The 20,272-nt window shown below is 38.4% G+C and overlaps 1 protein-coding gene across 2 annotated transcripts in view; it reads right to left on the reverse strand.

The window, feature by feature from the left end:
* Positions 1 to 20,272, reverse strand: part of SLC9C2 (solute carrier family 9 member C2 (putative)) — a 96,440-nt gene that overhangs the window by 58,670 nt on the left and 17,498 nt on the right. For both annotated transcript variants that reach the window (XM_073216769.1, XM_073216770.1), the window contains 5 exons: positions 16,412 to 16,528; positions 15,131 to 15,280; positions 10,475 to 10,574; positions 8,012 to 8,155; positions 3,913 to 4,081 (listed from right to left, as the gene is read on the reverse strand). In XM_073216769.1, the coding sequence (XP_073072870.1) occupies positions 3,913 to 4,081; positions 8,012 to 8,155; positions 10,475 to 10,574; positions 15,131 to 15,280; positions 16,412 to 16,528 (680 nt within the window). The remainder of the gene's footprint in view (positions 1 to 3,912; positions 4,082 to 8,011; positions 8,156 to 10,474; positions 10,575 to 15,130; positions 15,281 to 16,411; positions 16,529 to 20,272) is intronic.

Genomic DNA, 20,272 nt, shown 5'->3' on the forward strand with positions numbered 1-20,272 from the left:
AGTAATCAAGACAATTTGGTACTGGCACAAGAACAGAGCCACAGACCAGTGGAACAGATTAGAGACTCCAGACATTAACCCAAACATATATGGTCAATTAATATTTGATAAAGGAGCCATGGACATACAATGGCAAAATGACAGTCTCTTCAACAGATGGTGTTGGCAAAACTGGACAGCTACATGTAGGAGAATGAAACTGGACCATTGTCTAACCCCATATACAAAGGTAAACTCAAAATGGATCAAAGACCTAAATGTAAGTCATGAAACCATTAAACTCTTGGAAAAAAACATAGGCAAAAACCTCTTAGACATAAACATGAGTGACCTCTTCTTGAACATATCTCCCCGGGCAAGGAAAACAACAGCAAAAATGAGCAAGTGGGACTACATTAAGCTGAAAAGCTTCTGTACAGCAAAAGACACCATCAATAGAACAAAAAGGAACCCTACAGTATGGGAGAATATATTTGAAAATGACACATCCGATAAAGGCTTGACATCCAGAATATATAAAGAGCTCACACGCCTCAACAAACAAAAAACAAATAACCCAATTAAAAAATGGGCAGAGGAACTGAACAGACAGTTCTCTAAAAAAGAAATACAGATGGCCAAGAGACACATGAAAAGATGCTCCACATCGCTAATTATCAGAGAAATGCAAATTAAAACTACAATGAGGTATCACCTCACACCAGTAAGGATAGCTGCCATCCAAAAGACAAACAACAACAAATGTTGGCGAGGCTGTGGAGAAAGGGGAACCCTCCTACACTGCTGGTGGGAATGTAAATTAGTTCAACCATTGTGGAAAGCAGTATGGAGGTTCATCAAAATGCTCAAAACAGACCTACCATTTGACCCAGGAATTCCACTCCTAGGAATTTACCCTAAGAACGCAGCAATCAAGTTTGAGAAAGACAGATACACCCCTATGTTTATCGCAGCACTATTTACAATAGCCAAGAATTGGAAGCAACCTAAATGTCCATCGGTAGATGAATGGATAAAGAAGATGTGGTACATATACACAATGGAATACTACTCAGCCATAAGAAGTGGAAAAATCCAACCATTTGCAGCAACATGGATGGAGCTGAAGAGTATTATGCTCAGTGAGATAAGCCAAGAGGAGAAAGAGAAATACCAAATGATTTCACTCATCTGAGGAGTATAGGAACAAAGGAAAAACTGAAGGAACAAAACAGCAGCGGAATTACAGAACCCAAAAATGGACTAACAGGTACCAAAGGGAAAGGAACTGGGGAGGATGGGTGGGCAGGGAGAGATAAGGGGGGGGTAAGAAGAAGGGGGGTATTAAGATTAGCATGCATGGGGGGGAGGGAGAAAGGGGAGGGTGGGTTGCACAACACAGAGAGGACAAGTAGTGACTCTACAACATTTTGCTAAGCTGATGGACAGTAACCGTAATGTGGTTGTTAGGGGGAACCTGATATAGGGGAGAGCATAGTATACATAGTATTCTTCTTGTAAGTGTAGATTAAAAATTTAAAAAAAAAAAAAAAGAAAGAAAGAAAGAAAAGGGGGATTACTCCTTGATAGGATAAAACTATTGGTAAATCAAAGATCAACACATGCTTTAAATATCCTTAATGTTGATCACTTAAAGGGTGTCAGATGATCAGCTATGGAGGTACTCTTTTCCGATAATATTCCTTTCTCGTAATAAAAAAAAAAAAAAGCAGTTTCTGTGTGCTGACCTCCCATGAGTTCTGCACAGTGATATAGAGGGCATGTCAAAGTGTGGGCAAAGGGTCTGTTTATTTCTATGCAGAAGATCAAGGCCTAGCTTGGATACCCAGAAAATGAACTAAGATACGATATGAGGAGGAGCTTCCGGCATCAGCACTCTCTGGAGGACTTGTGACACGGGATGATCATCAAAAAGCCTCCACAGGGATCCGGGCGATGCTGCGGTCGTGGCTGCGTCCACCCCACCGTCTCCTGGACTTGCCATAGGAATGAGGAGGGAGATGTCTAGGCTGGCATGTGCATACAGTGAGACAACGAATTTGACCGGATCTGTACTGTTGGAATTCAACCAGGAGTTGGGAGGGGTGCAAGTTGTAGCACTCCAAAATCTTATGACTATAGACTATCTACAGTTAAAAGAACATATGGGATGTGAACAGATCCCAGAAATGGGCTGCTTTAATTTGTCTGATTTCTCTCAGACTGTTCAAGTACAGTTGGACAATATCCATCATATCATAGACAAATTTTCACAAATGCCTAGGGTGCCTAAATGGTTTTCTTGGCTTCACTGGAGATGGATGGTAATTATAGATTTGCTTTGTTTATGTCACCGTATTTCTATTATGTTAATATGTGTGTGCAAATTAGTTAGTAGTTTAAAACCTATACATACTTAAGGTACTCTACAAGAAGATATGTCAAAGAAATAATCAATCCTCCCATGTTTCCTTCCATATGCTACATCTGTAGCTTTTCTTCTTTCTTCCTAATTACAACCCTTAAATAGAATTCGTGCCTCATATCGAATTTACCGAGCATCATAATTCCTCCAGGTGGTAAAGATACCTCGAGACAAGTGCTGGGCATAGAAGCAACAGGGCATAAATCTGCAAAGGGGTAAAAAGCTAAACATTTCAAACAATATGGCTTCTCTCTCACTTACCAACTTTACATTTCCCTGTATGGCCCCGGAAGATGACTGGTTAGCCAGAGATGGGTAAGATTCCTCAAGGGAGGAACAACCTAAGACAGGCACAGTCGCAGGGGGGCCATCAGGTGAGAATTTGGGGATCAACAGAGGTGAGGCTCAGAACCTCACCCCCCCTGCTTTGAGAGAAATCTTCTGCATCCATGGATGTTCTGCTGCCCTTGTCTAGCCTGGATTAATACTTAGTCCATAAGCACACACCTGATCATCTGATCATCTACATTTGCCCTCTTACAGCACTAAACTATGTTTTCTACCTTTATCTTGCATCTACCTACCACTTCAGCATTTTATTAAAAATAAAAATAATAATAATAATAAAGGGAGAAATGTGGGATCAACATATAAATCAAGTACAAAAATCAAACGAATATTCATATTTGACCTGATTGTTTATAGGTCATAATGCGTGATCAAAACCGAAAGTTTCTGTGATGAATGCCCTTGTACTGTTCACCATGTAAGAATTTATTCACTATGTAAGAATTCGTTCACCATGTAAGAACTTGTTGGTTATGCTTCAGAAGACTGGAGACTGAAGAGAATTAGACTTGAGATGGATTAATGATTGTACATTGAGCATTGACCTCCCTATACTGAATTTTATTGTTGTTAACAACCATTTGATCAATAAATATGAGAGATGCCCTCTCAAAAAAAAAAAAGTAGCCCTGAAAACATAAACATAACTAGATCCCTAATTCAAAAATTTACAAAATTTCTCTTTCCTTAGTATATTTAACTAGTATTTCAGTTTTGCTCCAATAGCTATAGGGGTTGGTGTGCTCTAGACAGGATATTATTTTTTCATGCTTTCTGACAGCTACTGAAAACCAGCATTTAATGAGCATGTACTAAGTGCCTGTTATTTTATTAAGCACCATCTGAAAGCTCAACTGGAACCTGAGGTTCCACAAGTCTGAGGAACTCGCCCAAGGTCACTCAGCCTATGAACAGAAGAGCCAGGATATGATCCCACGTCTAGCTAACACCCATGTCCATAATCATTACTTGACTATTAGTCCCTTTCACTCTGTCAACATAAATAAACTGTCCTCTGAAAGTTTCTTTCTATTTAAAAGAATTCATTTTTCAAATCTGATTTTAAAAACAGTTAACTTTATTATTGGGTACAATGATAAGTGCTATAAAATTTAAAGAAATGAATATGAATAATCATGAGAGAAGATTTTTCTACCTACCATTTGTGGTGAGTCTGTTTTTTCTACAGCCAAATTATGAATATCAGAAGCCAAGAGTAAGGTAAAAACTCCTTTAATTCCAGACCATGCCATAACAATTTCCCACCTCCAATTATATTCATAACTCAAATGCTTCAGAATAGGTCTCGCTAACACAATAGTAAGAAACCTGTGGCAAGAAAAACATTTTTTTAAAATCACACCTTATGTATTAAAGTGATTCACAGTTGAAATTATGTGCTAACTGCAAAGTTTCATATAAAATTTTTCAGGAAAGAAAAGACAATCCAGTTTATTGATAAGTTGTTCAAACTTTCTGGGGCTCACCAAATCTGTCTAAATTTTGTATATAATACTCAAATATTAAAATATAATGCTGGAAGTTCTATACAAATATATGGAATTATCTTTAACACTAGTATGTACTGTTCAGATTTTCAGGGTAAATCTCTGCAGGAAAACCTTCAAATAATATTGACAAGCTCATCTATCCCCTAGAAGACCATGACTGGATTTGGAAATTAAGCTGGGAAGACATGCAGATTATGGTCAAAAGAAAAATTATTGTGGATACATTAATAAACTTAGCTCAACTAAATTTTTCTTGAGTTCCCACAAGAATCATACATTAAGTATCATATAAATAATTTCAATTTGTGTCTTCTTTCTCTACAGATTATTTTTCTACAGGCCCCTGTGCCAAAATGTAGAAACTTTAGGAGAGCTGCATCAAATGAGTATTAGTACTCCAATGAGATTTCAAATGAGATTTGAAATCTCAAATGAGATTTCAACTCCAAATGAGATTTCAGCAGAAATAAAACTGACTTGTTCTCAGCCTCAAAAATATATGTGTGTCCGTTACTCAGCTGAGAATTTCACAAGGCAATTTAAAGAATTCCTGCCATTGAGAAATAGAAAATCTACAATTACCATCTACAATGTGAATAATTAATTTGAGCAAATTCCTCTGCCTTGAATTTAAGCCTTTTGCAAAATAATTCTCATCAACCTTTTCAAGTTTATTAAATCATTTTTCTCCAAAATATCACTGCATCCAGCTAAAATAGAACAACTTAAATCATTTCCTGACATCAAAACCTGAGAGGCAGGACGGCAAAGGCTGTGGAGTCAGTTTATCTGGGTCCAAACACTGTTCTTTTACTAAGTAAACTTTTTTTTTAATGAGGCAAAAGATTTAATCACCAAAGATACTTCACCAAAGAAGATTTGCCCAGGGCATATGAAAATAATCTCAACATTAGTCATTAGGAAAACACAAATTAAAAGCACAATGAGGTTCTATTCTGTATCTACTAGAACGGTTAGTTAAAAAGACTGACCTTACCAAGTATGGGCAGAGATGTAGAAAACCTGAAACTCCCATATATTGCTGGCAGGAATGTAAAATGGCACAGCTTGGGAAAAGATTTTGGTAGTTTCCTTAAAAGTTGAACATATACCTCTAATATTATCCAGCCATGTGATTCCTAGGTAGTTACCCAAGAGAAAACGAGGCACATGTCCTTAAGACTTGCACATGCATGTTTACAGAAGTTTTATTTTTAATAGCCAAAAAGTGGAAACAACTCCAATACCCATCAAGCAAGTGAACAGATTTGTGATATGTCCATACTGCTCAGCAATAACAAGGAATGAACTAGCAACAGGACAACATGGATAAAACTTAAATTACTTATGCTGAATGAAAGATGAATGAAAGTACACACTATATGATTCCATGAACATAAAACTCAAAAAATTCAAACTAATTATAGAAAGGAAATCAATGTTGTTTAGGTAGGGGCAAGATGGAGGCATTACAAAAAGTTATAAGGCTGGTCACAGGCTGTGAAGGTGTGCTCTTTACCTACACATATATATAATAATAACAATATTATACACAGCAGTGATAGTAGTCTAACTCCATTCAGGTTCCCAGACCAGATTTCAATGTGTGTATGTGGGAGGGGGTCTTCCCACACATAATGCCAAGCAATTCTTGAACACCAGCAGAGTGTTGGAGAACTCAGCTCAATTGTGATGTGATCTGCCCGGAGACAGCACCAGATTCCCCAGGTTAAAGGCTCAGTCCTACAAGACTCCCTCCACCCCCAACTCCAGATGCCTGTCACAAACTCCAGGCAGTTAACTTGTGCTTCTAACCTATCTGCTACAGATTGGAGGTTCCCACAACCTCCCCTTTAGGTTTGATTAATTTGCTAGAGCAGCTCACAGAACTCAGGAAACACATTTACCAATTTAATAAAGCATACCATAAGGGATACAAGTTAACAGCCAGATGAAGAGAGACATAGGGCAAGGTCCCAAATAAAGGAGCTTCTATCCTCATGCAGCTTGGGGCCTGGCTCAGTGGCATGTGGAGGCGTCCTGGTTCCCCAAGCATAGGAGCGCTCTCCTGGACTGAGAAGCAGGATCCAATGAAGCAGAGAGTGATCAGCTCTTCTCTGGGGGTTTTTATGAGGGCTTCACTGTATAGTCATGATTGACTAAATTATTAGATGTTGGCTGATTCAACCTTGAGCCCCAGCCCTCATTGTGTGTGTGTGTGTGAGGGGGGGTCTTTAAGTCCCTAATTAATGTGATGAAACACCCATTTCACCTTTTTAAGACTCTCCAGTGTTTTCAGGAGCTGTGGATGAAGCCCAAATATACCTGGGAGATATATATTTGATCATATGAATGCATACACATACATATATTCTCTAGGTTACTATGTAAACTTTCAACAAGTTATTTAACCTCTTTAAGCCTTGGTTTCTTCATGTATAAAATGGAGATGATAATAACAATAATTGTAATTGCCTCAAAGGATTATTACAAAGATTCAATTAAAAAAAGAAACATTCATAGGGCTAGAATGATGTTTTCAATGCAGTCAGCTCACCATACACATTAGCAATGATTTTATGTCCACATCTTTGTTGAGCTCATTTTCTCTGAAATGTTTTTCTCAACAAGTCTCTGTGGAAAGACCACCCATACTTTGAGGGCCCCTTAGGATGAGTCCCTCCATTGAAGCCTTCCCTCTAATGAGGTGGAACCATAAGTTCACACAGGCTCTCTGGCACTCACTAGCCATCTGACCTCTGGCAAAGTACTTTGCCTTACTTGACCAGTTTCTTCATCTAGGTAATGGAGACAATTCTTATCTACCAGGGTTGTCATGGAGATGAAATGAGATAATGGATACATAGATGAGTCAAACGATGTGCAAAAAGCATGTATCTTTCTTCATACTCTGTGACCAATCTCAACTTGCACATGAGTTCCCAAGGTGGAAAGAAACAGAAACTGTACACACAGCCTACTGTGTGAGAGTGATTGAGTTGCACACATTGCCTGCAAGTCAACAGAAGCAATATTCCATGAGAACATCTAATAAAGTAAGCTCCCTTGGCCCAGCCTATCCTGAGAGGAGATGACAATGTTTTTGGACACTGTCATGAATTCTTATGGAAGATACAACTACCCTGTGTGGGCAATGGCATTCTAGAAAAAGCAGGCTGATGGGAGTCAGATTTAAATCCCAACTCTGCCCTTACAAGTTGGGTGACTCTAGGCAAGTTTTTAACCTCTCTGGGCCTCATCTGTGAAATGATGCAGTAACATCTACCTCATAAGGTCATATTAATATTAATGGCAAAATGTACGTGGTCAGGGCTTAATAAATTGCTTTATCAGAGTTGTGATGATAATAATGATAATGAAAGTCAACAAAATTGTTAGGAGCTGTTAACCTGGCCCAGTGGTGCTCAAACTTTAATATGTATGTTGAAACAGTTTCTTGGATCATACGCTGGAGATTAGTTCCATACACTAGGATGGACCCATAAATTTGCATTTCTATCAAGCTCATGGATTATGCTGGTATCTGTCATTTTGCAGATGAAACCCTGAAGAGTAACAAGCCTTTTCCCCCCATCACCCAGCAATCTACTGTCAGGATCTTGACAGCAACACAGCTTTCCTGACTCCACATCCAGAGCTCTTCTTGCTGTAACCCACTGCTTCCCAATTCTAACTCTGGGCTTGAGAACCCAAGTCCAGGAAGCAAACTTTCAATTATAATTCTTACCTTGCAAAATTCACCACTGCAAATAAGATGAACATGAAAACTACAGTGTGAAACCCAAAATGCTTGGATTCTCCACATCCAATTACAATACCAAAGAAAGCATATATTAAATGTTGGTATACAGATGAAAACATTATTAGGAACCTAGGATGAATGGAAAGGAAATCACATCTTAAGCAACATGGTTTTTAAATAGTTTCCTTTTTACATGATTGTACCACTTACATGCCATTCTTGTCTTAACAGAGATCCTTGCCTCCATCACTGTGATGATCAACATTTAAAGGCATTTTGTTGGAACTAAAATGCACCCAGTTTCATGTTCTCCTTTACCCTCATGACACCAAGACCCATGGACTGCCTCTCAGAGCAGAACAGTAAGAGCAAGGCAGAAAAATGAGGACCTCCCCACCCCCAGGTTGGTGATGGGGCAGCTCTGCTGAGACTGGTTGGCAGCATATCAACTGCGGGCTGGCCAGAGCTAAACCCAGAGCTGGGGCGCTGCAAAGAGCCACCTGGCTAACCTCGACTTTGTGATAGCTGGCTGGACCACCTCAGCAACCTCTGCTCACTTTTTCCCCCTTTAATTTGCACAAAAAGCTGACCTTGAAAGTCTCTCCTGTCTGCTTTCCCATCTACTGAATTCCTGACAATCTGGTAAGGCTAACTCTAACCCGGGTTCCTCACTAAACCATCCTAAGTGCTCGCGCTGGCAGTGACCCTCCTCTGAATCCCTGTAGCATCTACACCCCCATGCTTCTTAGGCAGAGAAGAGCATTAGAATCACCCCGATGCTTTCCAAAATCTACACGCCTTGCCCCACCGGCAAGATTGTTACTGACCAGAGCGCAGTGGTGAGGGAACCGGGCTGTTCTGGTTCCGTGTGATAACGTGCCTGGGTCAAGGCTAGGTCTGACTTCTACAGGCAGATCTCAAATCCTGCCTCCTCGGTGTCCCCTCTAATGGGACTTTCACTTTTCGCTGACTGGGTGACTGCATCTGTCCCACATCTGTCTTCCTATAGGTGGGACTGAACAACTATAGGAGCATTAGGAAGCATTAGGAAGCCTCATTTTAGCTGCAGCTATAAACTATTTTCTCTGATACAGCACTACTCCCATCAAGCAGATAGTCTGATTATCTGATTCCTACCTCTTGATTCAACTGACTCAGAACTGGAAGGGAAGGGAAGGGACCTCATGCTTAATTTTCTGAAAATTAAGAAATGATGGAATAACTAAGTAGAATACTTTTTTAAATGTTTCCACAAGACCTAAAAAATGCCTTACATGTCATAGGATCCCAATAAACATGTAATTATTTACAGTTACTAGTTTCTTACACAAATACGTCCACCACTTAACAGTGAGCACCTTCTGCAAAGGAATTTATTTTCATTGCATCAAATCTTTTAAGATACAATATCCAGGCCCCAGGAGACATTAAGAAAATTAAGAAAGAGTTGGTTGAATAGATGAAAGAATAAACAGTTGAATGACTAGAATGAGTAATTTATAATGACTCTGACAGACAGCATGACTGAATTCAGGAAAACTGTATGCCAAAAAAATGTATGTTCCTATGAACTGGTTATTTCCAAGCTTCTGGATTTTAAAAACCAGAAAACTGTCATTCAAAACTGCATAAAACTAGAATAGTTTATTGATGCCAATTTTTTTTTTTTTTTGCCAAGTAGAGTTATAAAAAAAAAAGTACCATCTTCTATCACTGGAATTTCATAAAAGAAAGGGCATTTTAAACACCAGAAAAGTAGGAAGGACATAATTTTAGAAAAATGGATAGTCCTTTACATTAAATAAATCAATCTTCAGGATTATGGTTTATTTTTCTCATTTCAACTTTCATCTAATGTGAGAATTTCTACACTGGCCTATGATTTGGTGTGAAATCATTCTGAAACAATTCTGTAATTCATCACAGATAATTACAGAAATAATTCGGTAATTTATCACAGTGTCTCAGAGAAAGGCCAACCTCATTTGTTTGAGAAAACAGGTAAATGGTTTTCCCTCTGCCCAGAGATATCCATATGACAAGCACTACCAGGTGTAACAAATAGGTAAGAGTTTTTCTGGTGTTGCATCTTTCTGCTACTTTCCTTTCCCAGCTCTTCCAGGAGACTGTCATTCAAGTATGTTATGAAGGAAACAAACGAATTAAGTTTATTTTAAACTTTCTACAATTCAAAGTAAATTTTTATCAGAGTTACATATAAAATATCCTATGGTCTCTGAGCCACATTATTCATGATAGGAATATCAATTAATGTCAATAATAATTGGTACCTTAAGTTCTTTTCAAATATAACTGGTAGAGAAATTAAAAATTAATGAGTAGAAATAAGTTGTTAAAAAGGGAATTTTATTAGTGTCCATGAAGGCAGGACCACTTAAGCATTATAATTCTATAAGATTTATACCAAGTATACAATAGAAGACTTACTTAGTAATTATTAACTCGATCCTCCGTTTAAAGCTTAAGGAATCTATACTCAGTCCAACGATGACTAACACAACCATACCTGACATTCCTAAAAATTCCACTGGGGAGAAAAAAAAATGAATAAAATTAGTTACATTCAAATCTGCACACTGAGATAAGAGTCAAGAGTCAAGAACTGGTGAGTAACTTAACAGCCACTCTTAGAAAATTGCTTCAAGGGATTAATATAATCCTGGGCTCAAGCGTCAGCAAACTTTTTTCTGTAAAGGATCAGAGAGTAAATATTTAGTCTTTGCAGGCTATACGTCCCTGTTGCAACTACTCATCTCAGCTTTATAGTGCATAAGCAGCCATAGATAATCCATAAACTAATGAATGTCCAATAAATAATAGACACTGAAATGAATTTCACATACTGAAAAATTTTATTCTGTAGGGATTTTTTTAAAACCATTTTTAAATGTAAAAACTTTTCTTAGCTCATGGGCTGTACAAAAATAGGCATGGTACTGAAAGTAAAAATTAATGAGTAGAAAAAAGGTATTAAAAAGGGAGTTTAATTAGTGTCCATGAAGGCAGGACCACTTAAGCCATAGAGTCTGTGGGCCAAATATGGACCACAGGCCATACAGTTTGCCAACACCTGCTGTAGACCATCACTGAAGAAAGGGCTACTAGGAAAACAAATTTAACAGCCTCTGCCCAGCACCTCAGTGACATTGTGCTGCATGTCCTAGGATTTGTGGTATAAGCTCAGTGCTTCCATGGTGACTGCAGGGCCTGAAGCCTGCTATTCTTCTGCCTGATTTAGATAGACTCCCCTAAAATTGTAATTCCTTGGCCTCTAAACAAATGTCCAAATGTTGTCTGAGGCAGGAAAACCAGCCATAAAGAAGGCTCGGATACCAGAGATACCAATTGTCACTGGCTACAGAGCCTCCAAATAGCCCATTATAAGCCTCAGACAGGAAGGAAGGGAAATAATGTGCGTGCAAGGTGGGAACAGACGTGCTTTGGAACGGGCAGAGCTGGTTGCTCTGAGAATGTGGCCTCCCTTTTCTCAGTTAGTGTCCCAGCATCTGTAAAATGGGTGTAAGAGAATAATGCCTCATAGAGTTATTGTGAGGATATCATTAGTTCTCGGGAAAAGTACTTGGCACACTTTAAAACAATGAATAAATGATAACTATTATGATTGTGCTATTATTTTTATATGCTTACTTTACCACTTAGCAAATTAACACTGTTTATTAATTTGAAGAGGATTTTATTAATCCTTGGTTTATCTAATAGATTTCATTATTCCTCTGGCTTATCTAATAGATTTCTTTTTACCTACTTATTTACCTAAAGTTGATATAAATAGCCAATGACAGTAAACCCAGTAGTGCTGAGAACTGTGATGACAGGAAAACTGTCTCCAGAAACCTTATTTCCAATTCCCTATAATTAGTATTATTGGATCTTTAAAGCTCATCATAGTCTTTCAGTAATAGTTGCTACCTAAAGACAACATCTGGCTATGAGGAAACCACTAAACTTTTTAAAAAACTGATACCATCTTATTTAGTATAATCCCAATGTTACCAAAATATATGGTAAATGCATATATAAATATAAGCATGTATGTTTCTTTTATTTTTTTTAAGACTGAGGATGATATCAAAATGTTTCAGTGGTTAAATTTATAACAGGTTTATAGGTACTTTTTTCTTTGACCTTTCATGAATTTTTCCATAATTCTACAATAAGCATGTGTTACTACTGTAATTAGAAAAACAAAGGCTTTAAGAAATTACAAATGCTATTATATCAAATTATATTTTAAATGTTCCAGAAGGGGGGAAAAAGTTGGGGAACATGCAATATAGGAAGCCGTGTTCATCAGCATAAAACCACCAAGTGATTAACTATAGAATCGGAAAGTTCTTCTGATTCAATGGAAAGAAACTATCACAGAAAATTGATGCTGCAGGCAAGTGCCTCTCTTAATCCATCTCTGTCTCTCTCAGGTTTAAAGAAAGTAAAGGTCCTTCTGATAGGAGAATCAAAAAGATTTTGTTTCCTAAGAGTAACAGAATCCTAACTAGAATGTATCAGGGTGATGATGAACAGCCAGTGACTGTTGGTATCCCTGGACTCCCTTTGACGTTAATAGCCTAGGCCAAGATCCTAACAAAGAGATAGCAGAGCAATCAGCTCTGGCATGGGCCAGAAGGGGCACTGTTTGTAGGGTTTTAAAATGATGAAGTTGACTAAAAGTCATCCGTTTTTTATTATCTCCATTTCACAGAAATTCTGAACAACGTCACTTGATAAAATACTCCTCTTTAGGAGAGATGCCTCCTACTACCTCTCTTGGTATACTTTGGGCCTAGACTTTTATGTAACCCACCATCTTTCATGAATTTACACCGACTCTCTTAAAGTACCCTAAATTCAAACTTCCTTCCATGGGCTGATATATTAATATTTCAAGCTGTACTACCCGTCAACCAACAATGTTCCAGAAGCATTGCATCATTTTTCTATAGAGCAATGTCTGTGCCATTTTTGGATTGTTTTATTTTGTGAAAAAATGATGAATGTGCTGATACAAGTTATTTCTAAACAGTCCAGGTTTCATGATCTTAACACAATTGAGACAAAAATGGAAATTACTATATGTGCTCAAAGAGATGACTCTCTAACCTAAGTCGGATACTCCCTGGACTTGATCCAGTTGACAATATATTCATCAGTGAAGGAAAAAAACAAATAACATGACATAAATGTAACAATAGAGGATGTATAAATGAGAATGTTATCTATGGTTAGCTTTTTAGCAATGGAATTCACTATTACAATGTCTGTTACTGACTTCTGCTGGCAGGAGCATATTAAACATAGGAGGAAAGGGCTGCCAAGGTTGTTCTTTAAGTCCTTTAAGCCGAGGGAAGTGTAATGGAGGAGTAACAGAGTACCACAAGCAAAGTGTCTTAAACAATAATTTTCAGTCTCACATTTCTGGAGGCTAGAGGCCCAAGATCAAGGATTTGGGGGCAGTAGTTCCTCCTGAGGGCTAGGAGGGGTGTCTGTTCCAGGCCTGCCAAGCAGTGACAGGAATCTCTTCTATTTTTTAGAAGAGAAAGAGAAAGGGAACTAACATTTATTGGCTGCCCTATCTTGAGTCCTGAGGTATGCAACTAAATGTCTAAAACCAGCTCTCTGGGGATTATTAAAAAAAAAGCCCTGATAGGTAGTGTCTGCCAACTTCCACGGGGTAAATACTTCCACTATGTCCAATTTCAAGCTACCAACACAATGCCACTTGAACACAGAGCTGGGAAGATATGTACACAAACAGCTCTCATGAGCTAGTAGCTTCTATCTCTAGTACACCAGCGTAAGCAAGTCACATAACACCCATTATCTCATTAACGCCAGTAACAACCCTATAAATTAGTTATTCTATTACTTGTATACATGAGGAAACTAATTTAAAGTTTAAAGAGGTTAAGTAATTCATCCAAGGTCACCAAGATAATGAATTATGAAGTTAGTGTTTGAACTCAAGTCTGCCTAACTCCAAAGCGCAAGAACTAGTATCAGCTTATTCAACCAAGATGTGTTCAATTACTAACAGGCATATGGTGAGCACTGGGGCTGGCTGGGGGAACACAGAAAAGAAAGTAAATAAAATATGAATAAGAGACAGCCTCCACCCAAGGAAGAAACAGAAATACTAAATTAAAAGTACTTTCTTCAGACATTTAAAGCACCCATAAAAGGTTCACAGGAGAGGGCAAAAAAGTGAAGAAGGTGTAAGGAAATGACCTTTCAGTGAAAGTTTTCTCTAATTTTACTGGTTCAGAGCAGTGAGCTACACCCAAGGGGCAAGTTGCCTGTAGAGGAAACAGTTCTTTAAGGTAACTGGAGGTGAAAAGAGGAGTAAGAGCCTTGTGCTACCTGAGATCTTTCACGGATGGGAGTTGCTCCTTGACTGAGGAGAAGAGACACATAGTTACAGTGGCTCCTGGTGACTGGTGACCTGAGCCAGGTTAGTAAATATTTAATTCCCAATCTCACTGAATTAAACTAGCAAATGATTATTGTGTCAGGCACTCCAACTCCTGCAATTAGTCTACTCTCCTGCTCCTCTTCCAAACACAGGTATCCCTATCCCTGACTTCCTCCCCTGTCCTGCCTCCTAGCTGGGAGTGAGGACTGCCATTTCTACAGTCCCCCCAATGTGGTTCCCATTGAATTCAAGACTGTTGAGTGGGAAAAGACCTCAGGAGCAGCTCCCCCAACTTTCTCATTTTACAGATAGATTGCTAAGGGTCAGAGCAGGAATCAGCTCAGTACCAATTCCTCTTCCAGGGGACTGCCAGGGACTCAGAGTAAGGTCGAAAGATAGAGTTCAAAAGGAATAAGAGAGGAACCACATAGAGTAGAAATGCAAAGGGAAGGAACATGGAGTTGAAATTAAGGAGCTGTTAAGAGATACCAGGAAAGAAGTAGAAGTGGTAGAAAGATAATATGATAAGACACACAAAAGAGTCAAGAGAAGGAGGAAGAGGTTGGAAACAAACAACTAGATTCAAGATCAAGGGAAAATAAAGATGCATAAAGTTCACTCTGAAGACAGCATTTTGGTATTTGTTTCTGCCTTACCAATGTAGAAAGTCATGTACACCATTGAAATGCAGAGGATGACACTAGTTAGTGTATTGCTGAACAGGGCAGTTATTATAAACTGAATGATCCTTGCACAACAGTATCCACATATTATGCTTCCCAAAATCACCAGGATTACGTGCAACCCTAGAAAGTAAGAAAAAAAAGGTGAATTACAGCTTTTGTTTCCTTCACTGATGGCATTTGGGTCTATGCGCTTCAGTTTGCTCTTCAGATTTTTGGGTGGGAACCTTATTCTTCAGCAAATAGGAGTTTCCCATGAAAGCCTGGCAAAAGAAGCTCTCTGGGGTGTACTTCCCTCACAGTATGCAGCTCGAGGTTTACTTATTCTGAGACAGCAGACTCAAATGCCCTCAGGAGCTAGGCAGGGAACATAAATGTGAAGAGCCTGCAACGAACTGGAGAGTGGCTACCCAACCAAAAGATACCCAAATTCAAATGTTTTATAAACCATGTCAAGGCCAAGCAAACCATGTCCAGGGCCCTCACCAACCTGCAGTTCCATCTAGGACTACCACCTCCAGCCTGGGGGGCACTGGGGAAATGGAGAAGGAAGTTTTCCGTAGTCACAGTGGTGGCAGTGGGGGCAACAGTGGCAGGTATCAGGCAACAGCCTTAAATAACAAAGGCTGTCCAGCCCCAAACCAAAAGCTCCCCCACTGAGAAGCACTGCAAACCCCTCCTCATCACCAGTTATTTCTCTCTCCTTTTACCACCTCTGTCCACCGACAACTATCATACAACCTGTCAGGAGGACACCTTCCCTCTGTGCAGTGATTTTCCTCCTGTTAATCTCTGCTAACTCCACATCTGGAAACCTAGCAAGGAAACATGCTCCACATATACCACTGAACTTTAACCACTGAATCTGACTATTATCATTTCTAGGGCCTGACTCTTGAACTATTCTGATTTTATCCTCACACTCCAATCCAGGACCAAGCCAGTTCTTAATATACACTCACTGAAATTCAGATTGACCCAGGAAAGAAGTAAATCTGAGCCAGATGACACAATAGCGTGTGCATGTGCACACACATATTGAGGGAAATGAAGTCATTTCTTTAACATTCTTTCCACCCTACTGTCCAAGAAAACACAGGTGGCAATTTTTCTTGTTGCCTGATATAGTACTCTAATAGGGAAAACAATAAAAACATCTTGAACGTATTTTAATTCCAGTATGAATTGAAATGTACCATATAAGAATGATTTTAGAAAACATAAAGACAAAAAAAAACAACAAAATGCTCCTACCCCTAAACAGGAAAGTGTGAAGTAAATTACTCAGATAAACTCCAAATAAAATAGATGTGAAGCTACAGATGATCAGTGATTCTCCTCTAATGATGTCAATATACATTCTGGGAAGGCCTGAAAAGGAAATATAAAATATAACTTAATGTGGTACATAAAAACAATGCTGTCACACAAGAAACACAAAAACAATCAAAGGAATATGCTTGGGAAAAGAAAGCAAGCAGCCATGACACTGTCTGTAAAACAAGCATAACCACCATTTAATTTCTCCATGTGCCTTCTTTATCTCCAATGGCAACAGCACTCCTTGAAGTGTCCCTGGCCTCAAATCATGCTTGAGCTTCAAACTGAAACAAAATACTTCTCAGGACACTACATTTAGCGTGAATAAACATGAATCATTAGACTCCAAAAGAAATAAGCACAAAGCATGACCCAGCAATTCTAGTCCTAGACATATACCCAAAGAGAACTGAGAATGTACACCCACACAAAAATCTGTACATCAATGTTCATAGCAGCATCATTCATAATGGTCAAAAAGTGGAAACGATCCATAGTCCATCAGCTGATGAATGGATAAACATGTGGTCTGTCCCTATGATGGACTATTATTCAGCCACAGAAAGAAATGGAGTACTCACTGATACGTGTTACAACGTGGATGTACCTTCAGAACATTACTCCAAGTGAAAGAAGTCAGACATAAAAATCACATATTTTATGGTTTGATTGCTATGAAATATTCACAATAGGCAACTCCACAGACAGAAAATAGATTAGTGATTGCCAGGAGCTTAGTGGGTAAGAGAATGAGGAGAATCTGCTAAGGGTATGAAATTTCTGTGGGAGGTGATGAAAATGTTCTAAAATTAGATAGTGGGGAGTAAATACATTAAAGACCACTGAATTGTACATTTTGAAAGGGTGAATTTTATGGCATGTGGATTACATGCCAATAAAGCTGTTACTGAGAAATTAAGTACAAAATTGTACTGGCACTTCAGATTCACTAACAATTAAGTATAATGGAAAATACAATCTCATTAATTGCCTAGCAATATGACCTTTTTTCTTATTTTAAATTTCTTTAAAAGATAATATTTAAAACAAAAATGGTAGCAGTCTATTGTAGGGTTTATTTTTCTGCTTCTTCATCCTTTGTGTATGGCTTCCATCCTCGGAATCACAAGTTGGCTGCTCAAGTTCCAGCCATCACATCCATATTTTAGACAAGAAGAGGAAGAAGGAACTGGGACAGAAAGATGTCCTTCTCAGCCAAGTCACCTCTCCCTTCAAGAAATTCCTCAAAAGTCTCACTCAGTAACTTCCATGTATATCTCTGTGGCCACTCTTAGAAGCCCAGGAGTTGGGGAAAAGTGGTCATTTACACAGTGACACCTTGAATAAAGCCAATTTTGTTACTAAGAACACAGGATGGACACTGGAAAAGCAGATACCAGTCACTATCACCCTATTCATAAGTGACACCTGGAAATCCTCTCTAGGTAATAAGTTGGGGACCAGGGAAATCAAGGAGTCATGTCTCTTTTCCCTTCTCATGTATTCTGTCCAGTTTTGTAGTTGTTCTGGGCAGAAAGGTAAATCTAGTCACTGATATTCCATTTTAGCCTTAGGAATATATACATAGAGGGACCCACAGTCCTGATGAGTTTGCGGAGCTGTGTAACTGCCCTGGATTTCTTTTACTTAAGAGCATGAACCCCTAACTTAAGAACATGTGACACACAATGGTACGTTATGCAGCCTAGTATAATTACAGATTGAAAGGATTGACCAACTACATATTTTTTCAGAACGACTGTTTAGTACAATTCAATGTATCAAAATCTACACTGACCACATTAAGTGACACTTACTATTATTACTTTTAATCCAAACAGAATGGGATTATACTTTTTTTTTCCTTTGGTGTTTTTGAAACACATGATAGCTGGGGTGAGAAGTATTATTATTATTTCTAAGATATGATATGTAATTTTAAGGAAAGGAAACCTCTGCTTTCCAGTGTTTGATTTGAGCATATGAAACATCAGAATATTCAGACTTTATCTATCTTTGCAAAAAGCCTCTTGAATGATAGGGTGAACACCACGATTATACAGAATTTCTGATTGCAGTATCTGACTATGGATCAAAATTTGGTTTATTTCTATTCTTCCTGCTTCATTATTCTACGTAATAAAGAAAGCAAAGATAATAAAAGGCAAGATAAATTATAATTGTCTCATCTTACTACTTGTTACTAGCTTTGACTCTGACCAAGGGACAAAAATACTGGTTAAGCAGGCTTAGAGACTATTAACACAATTGATTTGCCTGGTCAAGAAATCCTTTAATCTTTCCATCAGATTTAGTGGGTCAACTGGGAACAAATAAAGCATAAGATTTGGTGTATGAAGTTTTGAATATGATTTTTATATTTATTTTTAATAATAAAATGTCATAAGAATTACTCTCCACATTACTTACTGGCTTAATGTAGAACTAACTTAGATGTTATATTCATTCATTCACTGCAAAATTTGGAAAAGGAAAGAACAAAATCGTCTATAATTCCACAACCCAGATACAACCACTTCAATGCTGAGGTCTTTTTCTAAGCATATAATTCTTTTTACTTGTATGAAGTATGATGAGATCATACTTCAATTTTATATTTTATTTTAATAAACATATTTTAGTAAAACTTGTATTTTATTCCTTTACAAGTGATTATTCTGGATTTGTTTTAAAGTAAAAATTGATGGAGCTCTGTGCATTCTTTTAAAACAGGTAATAAATAGACAAGTGCCTTTTAACTTGCATGTGAACACCCACTACTTTTTTCAGTGGGTCAATCCACCTCAGATTCAGGGTATACAGGTTTTACAGTACACAAGGGTACTACATCAAAAGAAGCACCATTCACATAGGACCTGTAGCTTTGTATATCTTTACGATAATTTTAGGTATGTAACAAAAAGCATTTTTCCTTAAAATATCAATATATTGAGACAATTAATTAGAAGTAAACTGTTCTAAAGAAAGGACCATTTATCTAATTCATTACCATAAATGAGAGTGATTTTTGCCCATAAAAACGGGCAAATTTATCTTATTAGGAAAAAATGTTACTGGGTTGGGGGGGGGGCGGGAATCCAGAACTGTGTACCACCTGAGCATTACTGACATGAAGAAAATATTAACTAAGAGCCAAATACTTTTGCTAGTTTTCTTTTAAACAAGTAAGATTTTCTGCCCTTCCGCTTTCATGCAAACAATTTTTGAATATGGAAACTACAATAAATAATGAAAGTGTAGAGTTTATTATAGCCGGTAGGGAAAATGGAAGTTCCATGGCCAGTATCTTCATCTGATACCCAAGTGTACGTGCGATGAGGTAATACTTAGCTCACTGCGCAGGCGCATGTTTGCATACCTGTTGCCAGCAAGCCGTTACTGTCGGTATTGCTATACAAAGAGGTTCCCCAGTGCTAAGAGAAGAGACAAAAAGAGAGCCTGGAGAAGAGATCCTACAGAAGCGAGCGAAAGACTGGGGAGCGAGAGAGCAGAGGCAGAGCCTAGAGCTGAGACTGAGACGGGCTTGCTACTTGAGACTGCCAGGTGCAGGCAGGATTCTAACACTCCACCTCCCACTGTGAGAATAAAGTTTGGTATGAGCCCCTTTTACCACCAACATTCTGTTGTCATTTTTCCGTCTCACCAAATCCAGAGTGAACTTGCCAGGGCTGAAACCCTCAGGCAAGACATAGCCACTTAACAATCAAGTGACTGCAGAAAATGGAGCAGAAAGAGAATGAGGGGAATAAAGCAAGTGGCAAATAGAAATGGCTA

This window comes from Manis javanica, chromosome 11 (assembly GCF_040802235.1).
Source record: "Manis javanica isolate MJ-LG chromosome 11, MJ_LKY, whole genome shotgun sequence".
NCBI classification, from domain to species: domain Eukaryota; kingdom Metazoa; phylum Chordata; class Mammalia; order Pholidota; family Manidae; genus Manis; species Manis javanica.